This window comes from Triturus cristatus, chromosome 4_1 (assembly GCF_964204655.1).
Source record: "Triturus cristatus chromosome 4_1, aTriCri1.1, whole genome shotgun sequence".
NCBI classification, from domain to species: Eukaryota; Metazoa; Chordata; class Amphibia; order Caudata; family Salamandridae; genus Triturus; species Triturus cristatus.
In genome coordinates this window covers 783,933,300-783,951,084 of record NC_140585.1, presented here as the reverse complement: position 1 = coordinate 783,951,084, position 17,785 = coordinate 783,933,300, and the positions used below count along the sequence as shown (strand labels likewise).

At 41.3% G+C, this 17,785-nt stretch overlaps 1 protein-coding gene across 2 annotated transcripts in view; it reads left to right on the top strand.

The window, feature by feature from the left end:
- Positions 1-1,575: 1,575 nt before the first annotated feature.
- Positions 1,576-17,785, top strand: part of DBX2 (developing brain homeobox 2) — a 34,582-nt gene continuing 18,372 nt past the window's right edge. For both annotated transcript variants that reach the window (XM_085650621.1, XM_085650620.1), the window contains exon 1: positions 1,576-2,081. In XM_085650621.1, the coding sequence (XP_085506747.1) occupies positions 1,763-2,081 (319 nt within the window). In that variant the 5' untranslated portion in view covers positions 1,576-1,762. The remainder of the gene's footprint in view (positions 2,082-17,785) is intronic.

Sequence of the window (17,785 nt, the reverse complement as noted above, 5' to 3'; positions counted from 1 at the left end):
TGAATTGGGCACCTTGGAAAAAATCTTGAAAATAAAGATTGGCATAATCTGGCTTCGGTTTCATAAAAGGCTTTGTAAACTGAGCAAAAAGTCTTATGCTGACTCATTTAAGCTAGTGGGAGCCAATACAGTTTACGCCAAGCAACAGAAAATCTATAACATTTCCTGGAATAAACAACAAGTCAAACAGCCATCGTTCGCACCCCTTGGAGCTTAGGTAGAGCTGTGTTTGGGAGCCCTGAGTAGCAGGCGTTTGGCTAATCAAGCCTAGCGATGATGATGATGAAATTCAAAATGCAGTGTTTTAAGAGTTGTGAGATGAAGGAAATATTTTTTTTTCAAGATTTTCATTTGTAATTGGCACGATCTCGTATCACCGCGTTTACCTGGGTGATTAACCCAAGTTCTCTGTCCAACCAGAAGCCTAAATTCCTTTCCTTAATGAATGATCATCAAGACAAGAAGACCAACAATCTCAGAACACAAACAGATCCTTACCTGGGTAAATTACTTCAGTTTTAGAGGCATAAAACCTAAATAAATTCTCATACTATGTAGAATGGCAGTTAAGCATCTGGGCATCTTCTCTTGAATCTCAGAAAAAGGGCTGCTTAAGACTTGATTAAGAAAGCCAACACGTAGATGTAAATAGTAAAGAAAATGGAAGGTAATGAAGAACCATGGGCTAAATAAGCTGGCCACCAGTACATTCATGTTTGTCTTTGTGAGCATGTATGTGTGGGATAAAGGTGTCTGTGTGTGTATGTATATATATGCTCACATACATGAGTACCTCTATGTGTCTGTGTGCGTATTTATGTATACGTCTCCATATATCTATGTGTTTCTGGTGATGTTTTTTATACAGGTTTGTGTAGAGGGACATGTTTGTATCTGTGTAAATAAGCATATGCTTTATTGCATAGGTTCCCTAAATTAAATGTCATTCGTTTGGCCTACATATTTACATCTCATCCTAATATCAGAACTTTCCAAGACTTTTAATAAATGTAATGAAATAACATTTTAGAATTTATCATTTTTTAAGTTGCACCCTCAAAGAAGAAAGTCAGATGTTGTCTTAGTTGCTGGAATCTTAAATACGTAATGAAGGATGCTTGATGCAAAAAACTGTATGAAAACAGCAAAAGTACTAGAAATCTAAAATGAAACAGAGCAGAAACAAGACCGTTTCCTGGCAAGGTGCAATTATAAAACTTGCATTTAAAAATGTGCTAAATCAAAAACTAGTCCATGTTAGGGAAAAGGAGCACACTTATGCCTTTTAAATAGTTTCTCAAAGTTTATGTCAAGCACGTAAAGAATTGGAATTTGGATTTTCATGAACTCCACCACAAAACAAACTAGATTAATTGTGACGCGGAAGTTCATTTAAAAGCTTAGGATAGCTTTCTGCAGCCCCACAGCCGCGCACTGCAGTTTATTGTTACCCACGTCCATCATTTTTAGTCCATTTCACACAATGAATGGCCTGGACACACCTTCTACCCTACGAGGGCCACTTGCCTTATCTCAAAAGAGAAGCCATTGATTCCCTGAACCATTGCAGCACAGAGTGGAGTCGCTCGCCCAAGGCAAGCCTTTTGAATGAGTTGTGCCCAAAACATTGAACATTTCCAATTAGCAGCTGGGAGAAGGATTGTCGCTGGGCAATGGAGTGAAAGAAGCTGCTGACTGCCTGGAAAGTAAAAGAGAGGAACTCTGCGAGGAGGACGATTCTTCTTCAGTGGAGACTGTGACGATGATGATGATGCCAGCTAGCAGCCATCCTCTGGATATCCTGGGATGCTCTGCCTTCGCCAGGACACCGGGATTCGGAAACCTGGGCAAGAGTTTTTTAATCGAGAACCTGCTGCGGCGCGGTGATGGCGAGCAGCGAGACCCTGGAGCTCGCGCAGCGCCTGCCAATCCGCTTCCGCTCAAACTCTGCCCCAACGCGGAACAAATCGGCCCCTCGGGAGGTCCGTACACGACAAGATGGGTCTTTCAGCTTGTTAACCCCGGCGGCCGGCTGCCGGCTTCACCTGCAGACGGGGAAGGAGGCTTCCACTGTCTAACAGGTGAGAAACGGATAGCTATCCTCCTCTCGTTACTAAATTAAGTTTACATCGATGTCCAGCCCCGTGCAACGCTTCCAAACCCCTTGAGGCCGGTAACCTTTCTATTCACAAATCCACAACACAAAGGGGAGCATATTTCCACACTTTGTATGACTACAGCCACTCAAAGAATATTAATATAGGGAAATTTTATTTTCATTTTTTCTCTTATTCTTGTCGTTTCTTGTCTTCTTTCCGTCTTTGAGTGGCTATAGTAATTCGAAATGTGAAAATATGCTTCCCTTCGTGTCATGGATTTGTTATATGTGTTTTTTTTATTTTTTTACTTTTGTAGTGTTCTTTTTCAAACGCTAGTTTTGAAGTCTGGTTGAGCATAGACCAGGCCCGTGTGTGCTGCTGGCGCGCTCTATACAGGCCCCGCAGCATTACATTTAACGGCAGTGGAGGGAGCTCGGTGGTAGAAAGGGCGGCATCAGATGAGCCAACCTTGCACCTAAAACACGCGGTTGAAACATGTCTCTTTTTTCAAACATTCTACCGCATAGAAAGAGAGGAAATAGGCCTTTTAAGTTCTTATACCTTCCTCTGTTACAAATGTTAAATTGTGCATCCGTGGCAATTCGTTTGTGAAAAGCCCCTTTGCCATCTAAGTCTAAGACACTTGAATCAGAACTACACCATCCCAATACGGCGGCGCTAAGATTAAAAATGCACAATTTTTATTCCCCAAAAATGGAAGTAGAAAATCTGAATTTTCAATATAAAAAGAAGACACCGAATAGAGTAAAGTTAGAGGCACGGAGATGAAAGAGAAATAGGCAATGTTATGCTTTCTAACTAGGCCCTGCGGTGCTTCTGATGGCATGAAGGTACCCTGTAGACTTTAGGGCGTCAGAGCACCCTACATCAGCTTACACCCTCGGTAGGCAACAGGAGGTGGGCAGGGGGTAGGGGCAACAGTGGCGTGGAGTGGAGTGGACTGAGATGTTGCAGGAAGCTGGATTCAAACACACTTGCTTTCTGGAAAAGCACCGTTTATGCATATTCTATAAATCTCTGAGTCAATAACGGGGTTGCTGATGAAAAAAGGCGGAATTAACCTAATTAAATGTAAGACAGTTCAAGAACGATGCTTCACTACTTTGGCTCCTTTTCCCCACTGTGATAAGAAAGATGTAGGTGGCCGGAAGGACACACCTCCCAGGGAACTGAGGGACATGTGAGGGAGGCAAACGGCGGAACATTGCAGCATTTAGGAGGCGGAAGAGGCTGCGTGATGTCTGGTTTATCTGTTTTGCAGGGCTGTTTAATAATAACCAGATATTGATGAATAAATGATTGATAAATAGAGGTGAAGGTCAGCACGGATACACCTGCAAGTGAACACACAAAGTCGGGCCCTCAGATCTACCCCACAAGTGCTTTCCTTTAATTTTATTAATCTTTACTGGGCAATCCATTCTTTGCTGGGCAGTTCAGTTTTTTCTTTGGCTCTTTCTTTCCTGGTGCCAGCGCTCTTAAGATAACTTCATAGTGCATTAGAAATGAGTCTGCGTATGTAATGTGTCTTATTTACTCATTAGAAATTAAATCCAGTGCTTCCTGGCCAGACCCGAAGCACACATTACAGCTAGAACTACATGAACCTTGTCCAACCGGTGCCCCTAAAACAGTCTTTACCTATCATCTGGAAGGCCACAGCCGCCTGACACAACAGATCTTATGTGTTCTGGTCTTTGGGAACCAATGACTCATTCTTTCTAAAGTTGTCTATCACATGGACACCACTTTCATGAAAATGAGGAATTTCATAGATATTTAACTTACCAAGTTTACATTTATAGATCCTCGTTTGTGGGTTCTCCATGATTATAGAATCACGGATCATATCAACTGTTTATCCTCACTAAAATAAACTATCTGTCTACATTTGCATGCCACAGTTGTGAATTGGTAGACAGTCCTTTTTTTGTGAATCCGACCCATAGTTTTGCAGCTGTGCAAACCTAGTGCAAACTGATGCTGTATTCTTTGGTGTTAATTTATTAAGGAAAGAAATAAGTGGTTGTGTGGTACTTTGTCTCAGTGGATTACTCTTTCCACTCTGGCTGAAGATATCTGTGAACACTGAAAGTCACAGATTCAGGTAGTTCCACAGTCAGTTAAATGAACATCATTAAATGAGTTAATGATACCACTTTTAATGAGTGCTTTGACTTGCTTCAGTTAGTTTATGGTATAAAAGTGAACTCAGTTTCAAGGCTAAAAGCTGACTTTAGGGTTGTGAAAAAGCGTGTTTCATCTTATCTCGTAAACAGCAATATTAGTGCAAAACTAATTTACTTCATTATTATCCTGGTGCAAAATGTTCATGTAATATAGTTTGTTAAGAAGTTTGTTAACATTACTTAATTCAGAAGCACCAAGAACAGCATTACACTGATTTCTTCATTTCGTCCTAGTTAAGAAAATTACATTTTTCCTAATTGCTTGGTTTTTAAAAGATATTTAGATGTTTTTCTTTCACAATCATTTATATCACCTTCTGATACGAGTCCTGCCGGGCTTGTTGCTCGTGCTCCAAATGCGACCTATAACTCTAGAAGGGTTGCTTGAAACATAAACATTTTGATTAATGTGGCCTTCGACGGTTGATTGATCGTCACTTGTATTATAATGTCTTATGAGCTTTGCTGCCCCAGCGTACTGACAAGCTGTTGAACCCCAAAGAGCTGACAGCGAAGGTTCAATGCGAGAAACCCTGGCGGGCACGATGCACACTGCAATAAAAGTGAGCAGAGGGGTTTAAAAAACATATCTGCACACAATTCATTGAAAATAACCTTCCCTGAAACATACAAATCGGATCTATTGCTTGAAAAATATCTTCCAAGTTCATAATTCATATTCTGGCATACATGTCCTAAAACATTTTGGGGCTCCACAGAAGACAATCTAAACTTCTTGGATTAAGCAGTTGTCACAAATACAGAATATGCTGTCCTTCACCATTTAACAATTTACACATGGAAGAAAATTCCCATCAAATCAACACTCTGAAAATTAATGCAAACTCTTTCAGCATACGAAGGCCTGGTTCAAACATGGACTATATCTGTATTTTGTTCGGATTATAATTTTTTTAAAACTATTATTCAAAAAGTTCAAATTGAGCAATTGTCAAGAAGGTAAGTTTTATTCAACCTTCATAAACATTTCTAAGTCCACTGAGAGAACATTCTTACCTCCACCTTCAGGAAACATCCCTAAATAGGTCTGAATGGAGGGCATATTGCACCTACTTACTTTTTGGATCCTTCAAGGAGGTTGCATTCGTCCATCTAGTGTTCTCCTGTTGTTAACATTGTGAGATATAGAAATTTACAACACATCAAACAAAGTAACATTTCCAAACTTAAGTAAAATAAGCTACTTTTATGTTCTTTATGGAAAGTAAGACATTTGAGGCGCATCTTAATTAAGCGGGTTGGACTTTCCTGCCATGGCATCATAAGTTAACTTCAGAGTGGCTAAAACTACTCAATGTGATAGACAACGTTTTGATGGAGTACGCAGACTAACCAGCCTGAAGCACTCAATGATACTAGCTAAGCATTTTACCTTTGAATTTGATGGGGCTACAATGAAGGTGTGGTAATATGCATATTTATAGTTGTGTTTGTGTTTCACCTGGACTTGGATATGTGTATCCATGGATACCTAGTCTCCACAATGAACTCTCTTTCCTTGGAAAAGGGTTCTGATATAGAATATACATTGCAGTTGCGGAAAGTGTGCTGGTGAGTTATGATGAGCAGTTGAAGGTAGCGGCTGGAGTTTCTTCTCAGGAATAAACTAGGAGTTATTACTCACCCTGCCTGGAGCTTTTCTTCATGTGTGTAAGGTTATTCAGAATAACACATAAGGTTGTGTTGTGATGAGGGATACCTCTACTCCCAAGTACACTCTTGAATTACAAAGCAAGTTACAAAACTGTTTATATGAGATGTATGTTTGATATCTGCATTTTGGTTTCTTCAGATTGAGAATAACTTTCATTCTTATAGTAAATACAACTGAGAAATATGTAGACTTCTATGAAAGTGAGAGGACATAAATTCATCAGGCATCAGTAATATTTCATTTCCCCATGTTGATAGAGACACAATGAGCATTTTTTCGAAATGTTCTGTTAAATATTGACATTCTCTTTGATTTTTGTGTCTGTAAAATCACTGATTTTCTATTTGAATATGTCTTTACTAACACTAACACTTCTAGGCCTATGGATTAAATGTATCTTTTACTTTCTTCCCATAATTATATATATTTTTAAATATGTTAAGACAAGTTATTCTATTGTTACTTTTTAATTATTCACTGCAAGAACATTCTATTCAGTCACAATATGTTCTCGTATTTTATATTTTATTGTTTTTATTTGTACTGGCAGGTACTTAATCATCTTGATCAGTTTATACTCTTTTTATTTGTCTTGGGTAGCGCTAGGTTGTCTTTGCGCACTCATGTGAGATCCTATTAAACCATCGATTAGTCGATAAGAGTGGTAACTATAGCTGTACCAAGCTTATATTACTGTATGAGACTAAGGAGGGAACTTAATTCTAAGGAGCCTTGGTAAAAGTTGGTGAAAGTTAGAGTCTATCCAAGAGAGGAGCAAGCCATTCTTCTAAGGTGTTACACTGTTGTTGCATCCCACCGATGAGGTTCATATTTGAAGCTTGTTCACAGTGGTTGTACCCAGTAGAAAAGGTTAGAAGTTTACAAATTCAAAGGCTACTTTTCAATAGCCGCTTCCCTTAGAGAAGTTTGACATTCAAAGAATTATATGCCACTATCTGTATCTTGCTTTTTACAGAACTTTCTTATTCCATTTCAAAGGGGACTAACAGCGTTAAGTAAAATAACAGAGATCAACAAGTGTTACTTTAGCAACATTAATGCATAGCAGAGAAGACTTAGCAATTATGTACCTTTATTCAAAATATTATCCCTGTAACTTTATATGTCTAAAACGGGCCTAAAGAACTATAGCATTAAGATTTGGTGTGACCTGCTGTTTTTCAACAAGATTCCATCCATCATTTGGGATCCCTCCAAATATTTATGATTCTGTTTTATTCTACTTGTCACATGTAGAATTTCCATTTTCGTTGGGTTTTTATTAATAATGACTCTTTGGGAAAAGAGAAACATTCAGTTCTAGAGAGTCAATAAATGCATTTTTTGGGAATGATTCACAATTACATTTTCCAGACAGAAATGTCACTTATCTCTAAAGTCGTGTGGTAGACAGGGCAGACCCAGTAGCCGTGGCTTGTAATGCCTCATTTATGTAGTAATAAATGCAGAAGCAATTCATCTCTATTTTATTTTAGATGATTGATTTCAAACAGTGATGTTTTATTTGTTATTTATCTCCCAACACATATGATTCCAGAAAAAAAATGTACCTACGATCTTCTCAATGCTACAATTAGAACTGAAAATGAACATATATTCATGGAACAATATATATATTTTTTTTAAAGAATGTGTGTTCAAAATGATATACTCCAAACATGATGTTTAATTCCGCCCAAACTAAAATTGTAAACCATACACTTCACCAAATGGTCTCACATTATTGTGTGAGTGGCACTGCTTGGTTGAGTCTTTTGTACAATACATGAATTGTGCGGCCCCCCTTAAATTTAATTTATAAAGTTGAAGAAATTTCAAACTCTGTTAAGCAAACACTGTGAAGTTTATGTAAAAAATAAACTACAGGAACAGCAGAACCACATTTCCTTTGTAACCCCTATGACCACGTCTTCCTACCATGGTAACCAGTAAAGTGAATGATGAGGTATAAACCTAGGCAGGATCTCTATTACTTAATCTATTCTGGAATGTGAGTCGTGAGCGCCAACATTAATAAAGCATTGCTTATTTAGCTTGCAAATGTTTTTTCAAACATTTCTCAAGCCCATCACTGTGGCGATTCTGGGCAGCCTAGTAAGACCCGGACCTACAGCACCATACTGGCCTGATCCATCTCAGTCGACTGCTGTGATATGATTCAAAATCTCCCCCGTCAGCAGAATCACAGGGCTCAGGCAGGAAGTGTCCTATAGTTTCCGCTTTGAGCTCAGGTGTCGCACAAATCACATCAACCTGATTGTGACTCCATTGATCACCGACCATGACATAGTGACGATTGCGATCCAGCCACTTCCATGACAAAACACAATGAACCACCCTTTGAACATATATCCCAACCTCCCAGGGCTCTCTTGGGAATGCACATGTGCCAAGAGCGGGCACACGGTCTTACCTACAAATTGATGTTCATTCACTAGCGGATGGGTTTCCTGGAAGAAGACTAGAAATGGCTTTTGTCTAAGAGAAAACTGGAAAACCAGTCCACATTTAATTTTATAACATACACCATTCATATTCCACAATAATGTACTATGTGGCAGGCTTGAGTCCCAACCTTTCGCAGCCCCAATTAGCCCGCTGCCAATTCAAAACAATCCCAAATCAATTCATGGGTCTTCCAGTAACAGAAAGACTTGCATATAAGTTCCAGTATGCTTCAAACTGGCTACACCACACGTGAAGTGTCTGTCACTCTAACGCTCCCATCAAATATACTGTATCAAAATAATGCACGCCTTCAACACAAACAATGATGTACAAGCAAGACTCAAACAGACTTTAAATAGAGAAAGCCACCAATCAGGTAACATCACTCGCAATATTAGAAAAACTAGGAGGTAAAATAAATGTACATTGGTGATTAAACACTTGCAAGGTTCCCCTGTATTTACCCCCTCAAACAATATACCTGATCTCAAGAAAGTAAACATGGCGTTTTAGCCTGCCTGAGAATAGGAGCACAACTATGATTCCCAGCTCTTTGATCCCCAGCAGCAGAAAACAAGGGCCCCCAGAGTCACACTGCAAGCTAATCTAGTTTATATGATGTCATTAGTCACCAGTGTGGTGGCAGCAATTCCCAATTTGTCTCAGCAGCCTCTGCACAATACTCCAGAAATCTGACTCTTTTTTGCAAAACAGTGATGGGTTTGCCTCAGTGCAACACCGCAGATTTTATAATAGCTAGTGTTGCCTCAGTTGGTCCTCCTCTATCAGCAAACTGAGAAGTCCAATATCCAAGGTCTTGGTGTCTATTTTGTTATTTGGTTTTCCAGGCCTGTATGCATTTAAAATACTGCCAGGAGTATTTGATTCAATCTGCCCTTCATGTCTGGGATTCCAGCACCGTATAGGGGTGGCCAGCATGGCTTGCGGGTGGGGGGTGGGTGCGGGTCCCCGTGGAGGTTACTGGGAGTGTCGTGGGGAGGTCGGGGGGGGTGTTGTGCGGGGGGGGGAGCGGGCTTTACAGGATGGTCCCGGCCTCTTCTGTGCTCCTGCTCTCCTGCGTCTGCTTCCAGGAACAGGGAGCAGGCAGCCAGGCTACCACCCCTAAGCCAATCACAACGCTCCAGTGGAGCGTTGTGATTGGTTTGAGCACCGTGAGATAGCGCTCAGCCAGGGGCTGTAGGGGTGGGCATGTTATCAATGCAGTCTGTAATGCAGCCTGCATGGAGAACAGGGAAGTGCACATGACTGCTTTGGGTGGCTCAAGAGGGCCAACCAAACTGTAATTGCGCACTGTAGTGGGCAAACCACTCCGCCCCTGCCCCATGAACAGAACAGCCTGACCCACCCTGCCGCCCGCAAAGGAAACATAACATGATAATAACTGAAAGTTATTATCAAGTTATGTTTCCACTTCTCGCACTGCTTGAAAGCAGTGGGACGACGCTCCTCCGCCATAGCAGAGGAGCCCCCACTGGCACCATAGCCTGGATGTCAGAGGAAGAAATGGTGTCCTTATTCTGTGTGTGACGTTTAATACGTGACCTTGGATTTCCCCATTACTACAGTACTCCTAGTTGTGCGTTCCATAACCCAAATGCAGTTGTGACACCTTTAACCTTCCCTCTTGGCAGTTCAACCACCACCCAGTCAGAGGCAGTGGAGAGCAGATTATGCTTCAAATAGTTACCTGTAGGCCTAAAGAGGGGTCCCTTTTCGCAGACAAATCGATACCACACAGCAGTTGTCTTTCCAATTCTCCTGTCCGCTGCGCAGGATAGGAGGCATTGTTCAACCCTATAAGAACACAATTAGTCCAGTGGGGAAACCAACAATGGGCTTATCCTTTTCCCAGCAGACAGTAAAACGCATCCTTATTACACAGGATATTTCACTATGAAGAAGTATCCTGAGATGGGTCAGTGCTCCATGACCTCTCACTACTGAATCCACTATCATGTGTCTTTCAAGCTTAGCTCACAACTGTAGCGCTATTTCTTACCAGCACCACACCTGTCCGAAAGAGAGTTTCTGTCTCACACAAAGACAGCAGTACTGGTAAAGCAAAAGTGTCCACGGGCAGGTCCTCAAGTGTCCATAGGTAGGTCCTCCACAGGACCACAAGGATCTCTTCAACTCTGCCGAGCTAACTGTTAGGAAATGTGGCAGTCATCTGTCCTGGCACGATGAAAGAGGGAGTGATAACCCACCCATACATTACTCTTGCATATTTGCAATTATCCTCCCAGGCGATTTCCTGGGTCTGTGCCATGGGTTTGTTTGTGCACTTCTTCCCTCTGAGATCTTTTCATTCCATCTGCATAGCCAGATCTTTCAAGTTCATCCGGCGGACTGCCCCAGTGGGCATCGATCTAATCTAATGCCCCCATCAAGCCTGGGGGCGAGGAGCTGCTATAATACGTAAATTCTTTTCCACTCATATGAAGTTCTCATCAAACGCCGGTATGGTTAAACGCTACTGGAGGAGCTTCATAGTCTTCCCAATATGGCAAAAGCATAGTATGTGTTAGAACAATGCAGGATCTACTAATGATACCACAACATGGTGTGCCTTCAACACATATTTGAAGAGCATTCTGATTTCTATTGGGGCAAAGAAGAAATGGGACAAAACCAGAGAAATGCTAGACAGGGAGGGACTCCTGCGTGCAGCTCACGATCAGGTAACCTGCAATCCCTCTAACGAAAAAATATAAGAGATGTAGGACAACTGAAAGGGAAAGTAAAAAAGATGAGATTGCCAACAGAAACCATAAATCAGCAGACAATGCATCAAAAAAACCTTTGAAGAAGACAACAAGGTTGGAAATGTCCTTGCTTGTAAAATAAAAGCTAGTAAAAAGGCAGATAATATTGCATGAATAAACAACCCAGAACCAGTCATGGGAATGGATGATCTGGCAAAGATATTTATGAAATTCTATGGATAATATTGAAGAACAGAGTTCTGTTGCGATGGGGCAGAGATTCTTGCTTTTTACGAATTGTACATTTATAGAATATCAGAAGTGCAACGCCAGAATCATATTAAACCGGTTGAACTGTCAGAAGCTGTTCTCCCAGGCAAGTCTAAAAGATTTCAGAGGTCCTGCATCTCAATTGAGAAAAAAATATTTATGCGATATTTATGCCATGCATGCATGCATGCTTAATTTCCATCAAGGGAATACAATTTAAAGCAGAAGTTTGTGTTTTAGAAAACTATAAATACTAATGACCCTATTACCTTGGGAGTTTTCTCCTATGGTGTGGGGGTAATTTTTTAGGTTGTGACTACTAGAGAGCGCATGCGGTGTTGGTTGTGAGGAATATATTGGCTTACCAAGAAGATAGAGAGGCTTGGAACCCACCTTTGCTAATCATTGGTTGGCTTTCCTTGTCACTCTCATTTGCCTGCTTCATATTCGTGACCCAGCTTGTCAATCTTGTGTTTGTCCCTCCAATGGAGCATTTCCTCTGTACAATCTCTATGATTGGCGTTCTGCTTCCTTTCCCCCTACCGGCTCACTTAAAAAATATGGCAAGCTATTCCTGGCACAGACGGACAGTTACAAAAAAAATAAAATCATCTGATCGCTCACTCCAAATAGCGCAGACGGGCAGATGACTTACCACCCATGGCCCTCAGAGGAAGGTCAGTGTAAACCTGGTTGTCTGCCTGACTCAAAATTGGGTAGGTGGACTGAGAATTTGGTGGACAGTGTACTCCGTCACTCTTGCGACAGAGTACCCTGTCGGCGGACTCTGAACCGGGCCCATTGTTATGAATATTCAGACAAAGGTTTGTGAACTGTGCGTATAGGTGTGAAGCAATAATTTAGAACATTAATGTTTAATAAATGTGTCAGGAAGTGGGTCTAAACTGGAAGATGGATATAATACCTTGCTTTTGTGATTTATACACAATACTGGTAATAGCAATAGCAAGGATTTAAAAGGTAAATGATAGTCACTCTGTTACATGTCTATGCAGATTGCGCGACTGCAGCTGATTGCCAAGTGAACCAGTAAGATAGATAACTCAGTGAAAAATTTAAGGTATGGTAGTGCTGGTCAAGAGGAGAAGACTTTTATTGAAAGAGCACATAAATTATCACTGAGATTCCAAAAGGAGGTGACACATGCTCGACCTGGGACAGTGAAAATATGGGTAGGGGGAGGCATATTAGTTAGTTGTTATACAGAGGACATAATTACCTGTATGGGTCTTAAAATGACAGTACTAGTATTGCATGTATTTATTTTCCGTGTTTGAAAAGGTAAACATAAATGTACAGGTATGGTCATGCTTCCTAGTAAGAGAACAACTTTAGTCTGAGTTGTAAAAGCTCTGAAGTGCAATGATTGAGCCTTGTGCTCAATGTACATTCATCTGTAAGAACTTACATTTTCTGCTAAATGGGCTGGTGTGTGGGCCCGTGGAATGCACTATTTTACCATAGGCCTTTAGGCAATAAGCGGCACAGCACAATAAAAGTCTAACCTAACACTGCCAGTACAGAAATCTGAACAAACATCCAGACACAAACTGAAATCTATATGGATTTGACCTGATTTGTACATTTTCCAAGTATGACTTTTACCCTGAAATAACTGAATAAGTGGATCAAAACTGGAAGATGTATATGTTAGTTAACGTTGCTGATTTCCACATAATATTAGCTAGTAAAATGGCAGTAGAAGACAAACTAAAAGTCAAAGATGGCTGCCCTATTTACACATCAATGTAGTTATTTTGATCTCAGTAGACTTCCAAACGTATGGGAGAGATGTAGATCAGTGAGAAGGGGAGTGAATGTGAGGGGCTACTGGCCGGAAGAGGGCTCTACTGGTAAATATAACATGGAGGGTATCACCTGAGGGTCCCATTGACTCTTACAAATTATAACTGGGACTGTGTAGTGGGTACTGTGGGATTGTTAGCTGTACACGTCGGGGGCTGAAATGACAGATTGACTGAAATATTGTCCTAGATTTTCGTGTAATCTGTAAAATGTAATTCTCTATCTTTACAAATCCAAAAATCTACAGTTGCACTCATGCTGATCACGAACGCACCTTTACTGTGGTGCAAGGATAGAGGTGCATGGACTGAAGCCGCGCATTATTGCTCTGCATCTCTGCAATGAATTATGGATGTGGAGCAATAGCGGGGTGCAACAGTGTATATATAAACCCCCTTGCTGCACCTGTGTGCAAATCTTATGCATGCACAAATCTCCCTTGTGTGTTTCATCCGGTATGTTCATTTGCACAAATCACTAATGCAGGTCAATTGCTGTTGTATTTGTCCCTTTTATTTCAGTGCAGGTTGCTACAGCTCTTCTCTTCAGACTCGAAAGGAAAATGTCCTGTGACATAAACCGAGTTTGTGCCTGATTAACTTTGAATGCATTTACTTTTGAGGTATACTCTGGTGCTAAAATTTCTGTATCAAGCATCCATGCGTGTTTCCTTGTGCTTGTGCAAGACTGTGTACATGCTTACATATTTGTGGTTTTGTTTGCTTATGGACATGTTTATGTGTATCTCTTTGTTTGCCCATTAATGTGCATGTGGATGTATGCGTTTGTGTGCGAGCATCTTCATGTCTGCTTTTGTGATTGTTACCACTCTTATGTATGTGTGTAGGTTTGCACTGACACATCCAAATCTTCATATAAGGAGGACTGACAGAAATGTTTGTCTAGTATACACTCTCCCAAAATATAACAAAATTAATAAAGTATACAGTTCCGCTAAGGGTCATAGATAGTGTATTAAATATCTAGATCCGATTAGGTCAGTGGAAGCATTAGCTCAATGGAGCACAAGCCCTCACCCACCCAAGGGTGGCATGCTTCATCATCAGGCCCTACGCCTTGTCGGGCCGGCACTGCAGTGCCCAATGGGCCCCTCAAGGGGGGCTCTTTGCAACAGATCTTTTTGTCGCCAATCGGGTTTGCAAGTATGCAACTCAAATGCCTCGTTGGATCCACATGGTTAAATACAGTATCTAGGACCCTTTACGGAACAGTATACTTTATGAATTTTGTTAAGACACATCCTCACCTTTATTGTATGTTTAAAAGTTTTAAGAACCTACATTTTTAGCGGTTGTGTTTTCAGTAGACAGAACCTATGCAAACATCTAGAATTCTAAACAGATTTGCATTGTGGGTCAGTTCAGTGAATAGTTGCAAAAACATGCACCCTCCATATTTGCCTTGAACAGTTGTCTTGAAGGGCACATGCAAATGCAAAATAGGCTATACTCAGACAGAAGGGAAATGCTCTGTTTTTTACATCAAAAGGAATCGACTGCAAGAGATGAAAGTCCCAATTGAAGGGTATTGACTAAGAAATGTCCACACGTTGCTCTTCTGTTCGGTGTCATGCACACTAGCTCGGTTACAAGTATCATGTGAAGCGACACACAGGTGAATTTGGATTCCTGTGCGTTTTGATTAACTTTGATTCGCCCTACTCATGGTATCGGATGCGTGGGAGGAGCTCACAACAATTCTTTTATTTTTAATTCATTATTGCCCATCGTACAATGCGAAAATCTGCATTTTACTGAAATCGAAGCCTGCTTACCTGGTAGGCTAACATGTAGCAATTGTGTTTGAATCAACATAATAAATAATCAATTTTAAGAAGGTTGTTCTAAACATTTACAGTTAAGACCTCTGTTCTGTTTTATTGAAGCATTAAACAAATAATATGTAGACATGGGGTAGATTGCCAGCATGTTCACAGGTAAAGGAATTAGATGCGTCTCAAAATTTCACTACATCCTTGTGTTTCTTCCTCATCATCGTCCTCGGTAATATGATGAGGGAAATCTGGAGTAGCAAATACTACTGGCACGGAATCGAACCCATATATCTAGGGGAATACAAATGAGGGTGCTTTACCCACATAAAGACCCAGGAGACGGGGCCTACTCAGTACCTAAACTTGTTTCTTAATTATAAACCGAAGTGATCTTAAGTGTGTGCATAAATCAATACGACATCTTTGGCACTGCTGTTCAGTACTAAAATGCATCTACTCAGTCCTTAAAACCTGGTAACATTGGTTTATAATCAATTGGCATATTGAATTTATTTATAAGTCCCAAGTAAAGTGGTTTTATATGGATCCAGTACCTGTAATTAAATGCTACAAGTGAGCTTGCAACACTTGTTGTGCCACCCACTTAAGTATCCCTTTAAACGTGTCTCAGCTCTGCCATTGTAGCCTGTGTGTGCAGTTTTCAAACTGCCATGTCAGACTGGCAAGATAAACCTCTTGCTAGGCCCAAACCTTCTCTGTTTATACATATAAGTCACCCCTAGGGTAGGCCCTGAACAGCCCAGCGGGATAGGTGCAGTTTATTTAGAAAGCAGGACATGTACATTTAAGTTGTATATGTCCTGATAGCGAAAACCCCTTACATTTGTTTTCCATTACTGTGAGGCCTACCTCTTCCATAGACTAATATTAGTGTTACCTTATTAGATTTAATGCGCTGCAATTTCCAAATAAGAGTAGATAACCAGTTCATGTTTGGTGTCTTTGGAATTGTAATAAAAATCCGAACTTTTGCTGAAGTTGGGATTCAAATTACAATTTTAAAAATGCATCTTTTAGAAAGTTGAAATGTTCTGCCTGAGCCATTTAGTGCCTGTAGCCTGTCTCTGGACGCATGACTGGATGGAGCTGACAGTTGGGCCATGTGTAGTCCTTCTAGACAGCCACACACAATAGAGAGCTTAGGTATGCCTATATGGGCCATCTCTGGCTGGATGGGATGGCGGAGCTGGACCCAGCTCTACTTACACTTGAATAGGCTGTGTCCTGCCTCCACAAAAACTGTTGCATACCCATTGTAGTTGGTCTGGAAGAGAAGGCAGGATGCCTGGGGACTTCAAAGGGAAACCTTTAGTGGCTTCTCCCCCAAAGATACAACTGGATATACATTCTGTACCTCAGACAGCAACCCTTCAGTACACTTCTGGACCTGTGGACACTCTGCCAGGAAGAAGGACTGTTGTGCTGCTGAAGGACTGAAACTCTACTGGACTACTTCCTTGCTGGACTGCTGCCTTCTCTGCTGACCTGCTGCCCTTTGCATGGGTGAGAAGGACTGAACCTGCATCTCTTGCACAAAGAACCCCAGTGTACTCCAAGGGCTTGTAGGCTGGCCGCCTTACTTAACCCTCAGGAACAGAAGGCTCCAACAACCTTCCTCCTTGACCTGGACTCTGTCATCTGTGAGTATTCCCTACCAAGTGGTGCCACCACAGTCCTGGTCCCTTGGAAGTGTGCCTAAGATACTCTGCCAGCCTCTGTGGATCCAGCAGAACCAATGCATCTCCTCTGCTTTGCACCACAACTTGGAGTAGAACCAGTACTACGGCGTGGATCGGAACTTTCACAAAGACCATTAGACCTGTGCCACTACAAAATACATCCTCGGCGCGGGCCTTTGCCCCCTTCATTGTGGCAGCCTTTATGATCATGCCAGACTCCATTTCATAGCTTTGCTGCCCCTCAGAACCGATGCATCACTCCGGCTAGGCAACACATCTTCAACTCTGGACTTTGCATTGCAAGCCCTCGTCGACGGGATCTTCAATGACAACGACGCAGGACCTCGTAGTGCACCCTCACTGCAACCTGGAACCGATGCATCACTTCAGCTGGGTGATGCATTTTTGACGTGTAACCTCGCGATGCTCCGCAAACCAGGATTTAAGGTACTCTGTTCAGCGAGCCTAATTGGGTTCCCGTAGCCGACTTGTGCTCCATCGTAGTAAGCTTGAACTTTTGACTCTGTCTTGGTCCAGCGCGACCAGAAATCCACAGTTGGTACTGAATGCCTTTTGGCACTATTTTTACTAAAATCTTTAAAATTGAATATCTCTGGTTCTACTTATTGGATTCTCATCACTTTGGTCTTGTTTTATTTATTACAAATCACTCTATTTGTCTAATTCTGTGGTGGGCTCCTTTTGTGGTGTGTTTTCACTGCTGTACTGTTTGAAGTGTTGCACAAATAATTTACACATTGCCTCTGAGTTAAGCCTAACTGCTTTGTGCCACGCTACCCGTGGGTTGAACGCAGGTTATTTTAGGGTTTGCTTCTGACATCACCCTGAGGAGAATTATGATTTCTGTTTGAGAAGGGTTTCACCCACTCAACCAGTAACCCAATTTCTTACAGTGATACATACTTCAACGAATATAAAACAACTTTGTTTGAAAAGCAATTTCCAAAGAGCAGTCCCTGTACTTTTGGGTGGTCGGTCTCAGTTTTCAAAGCT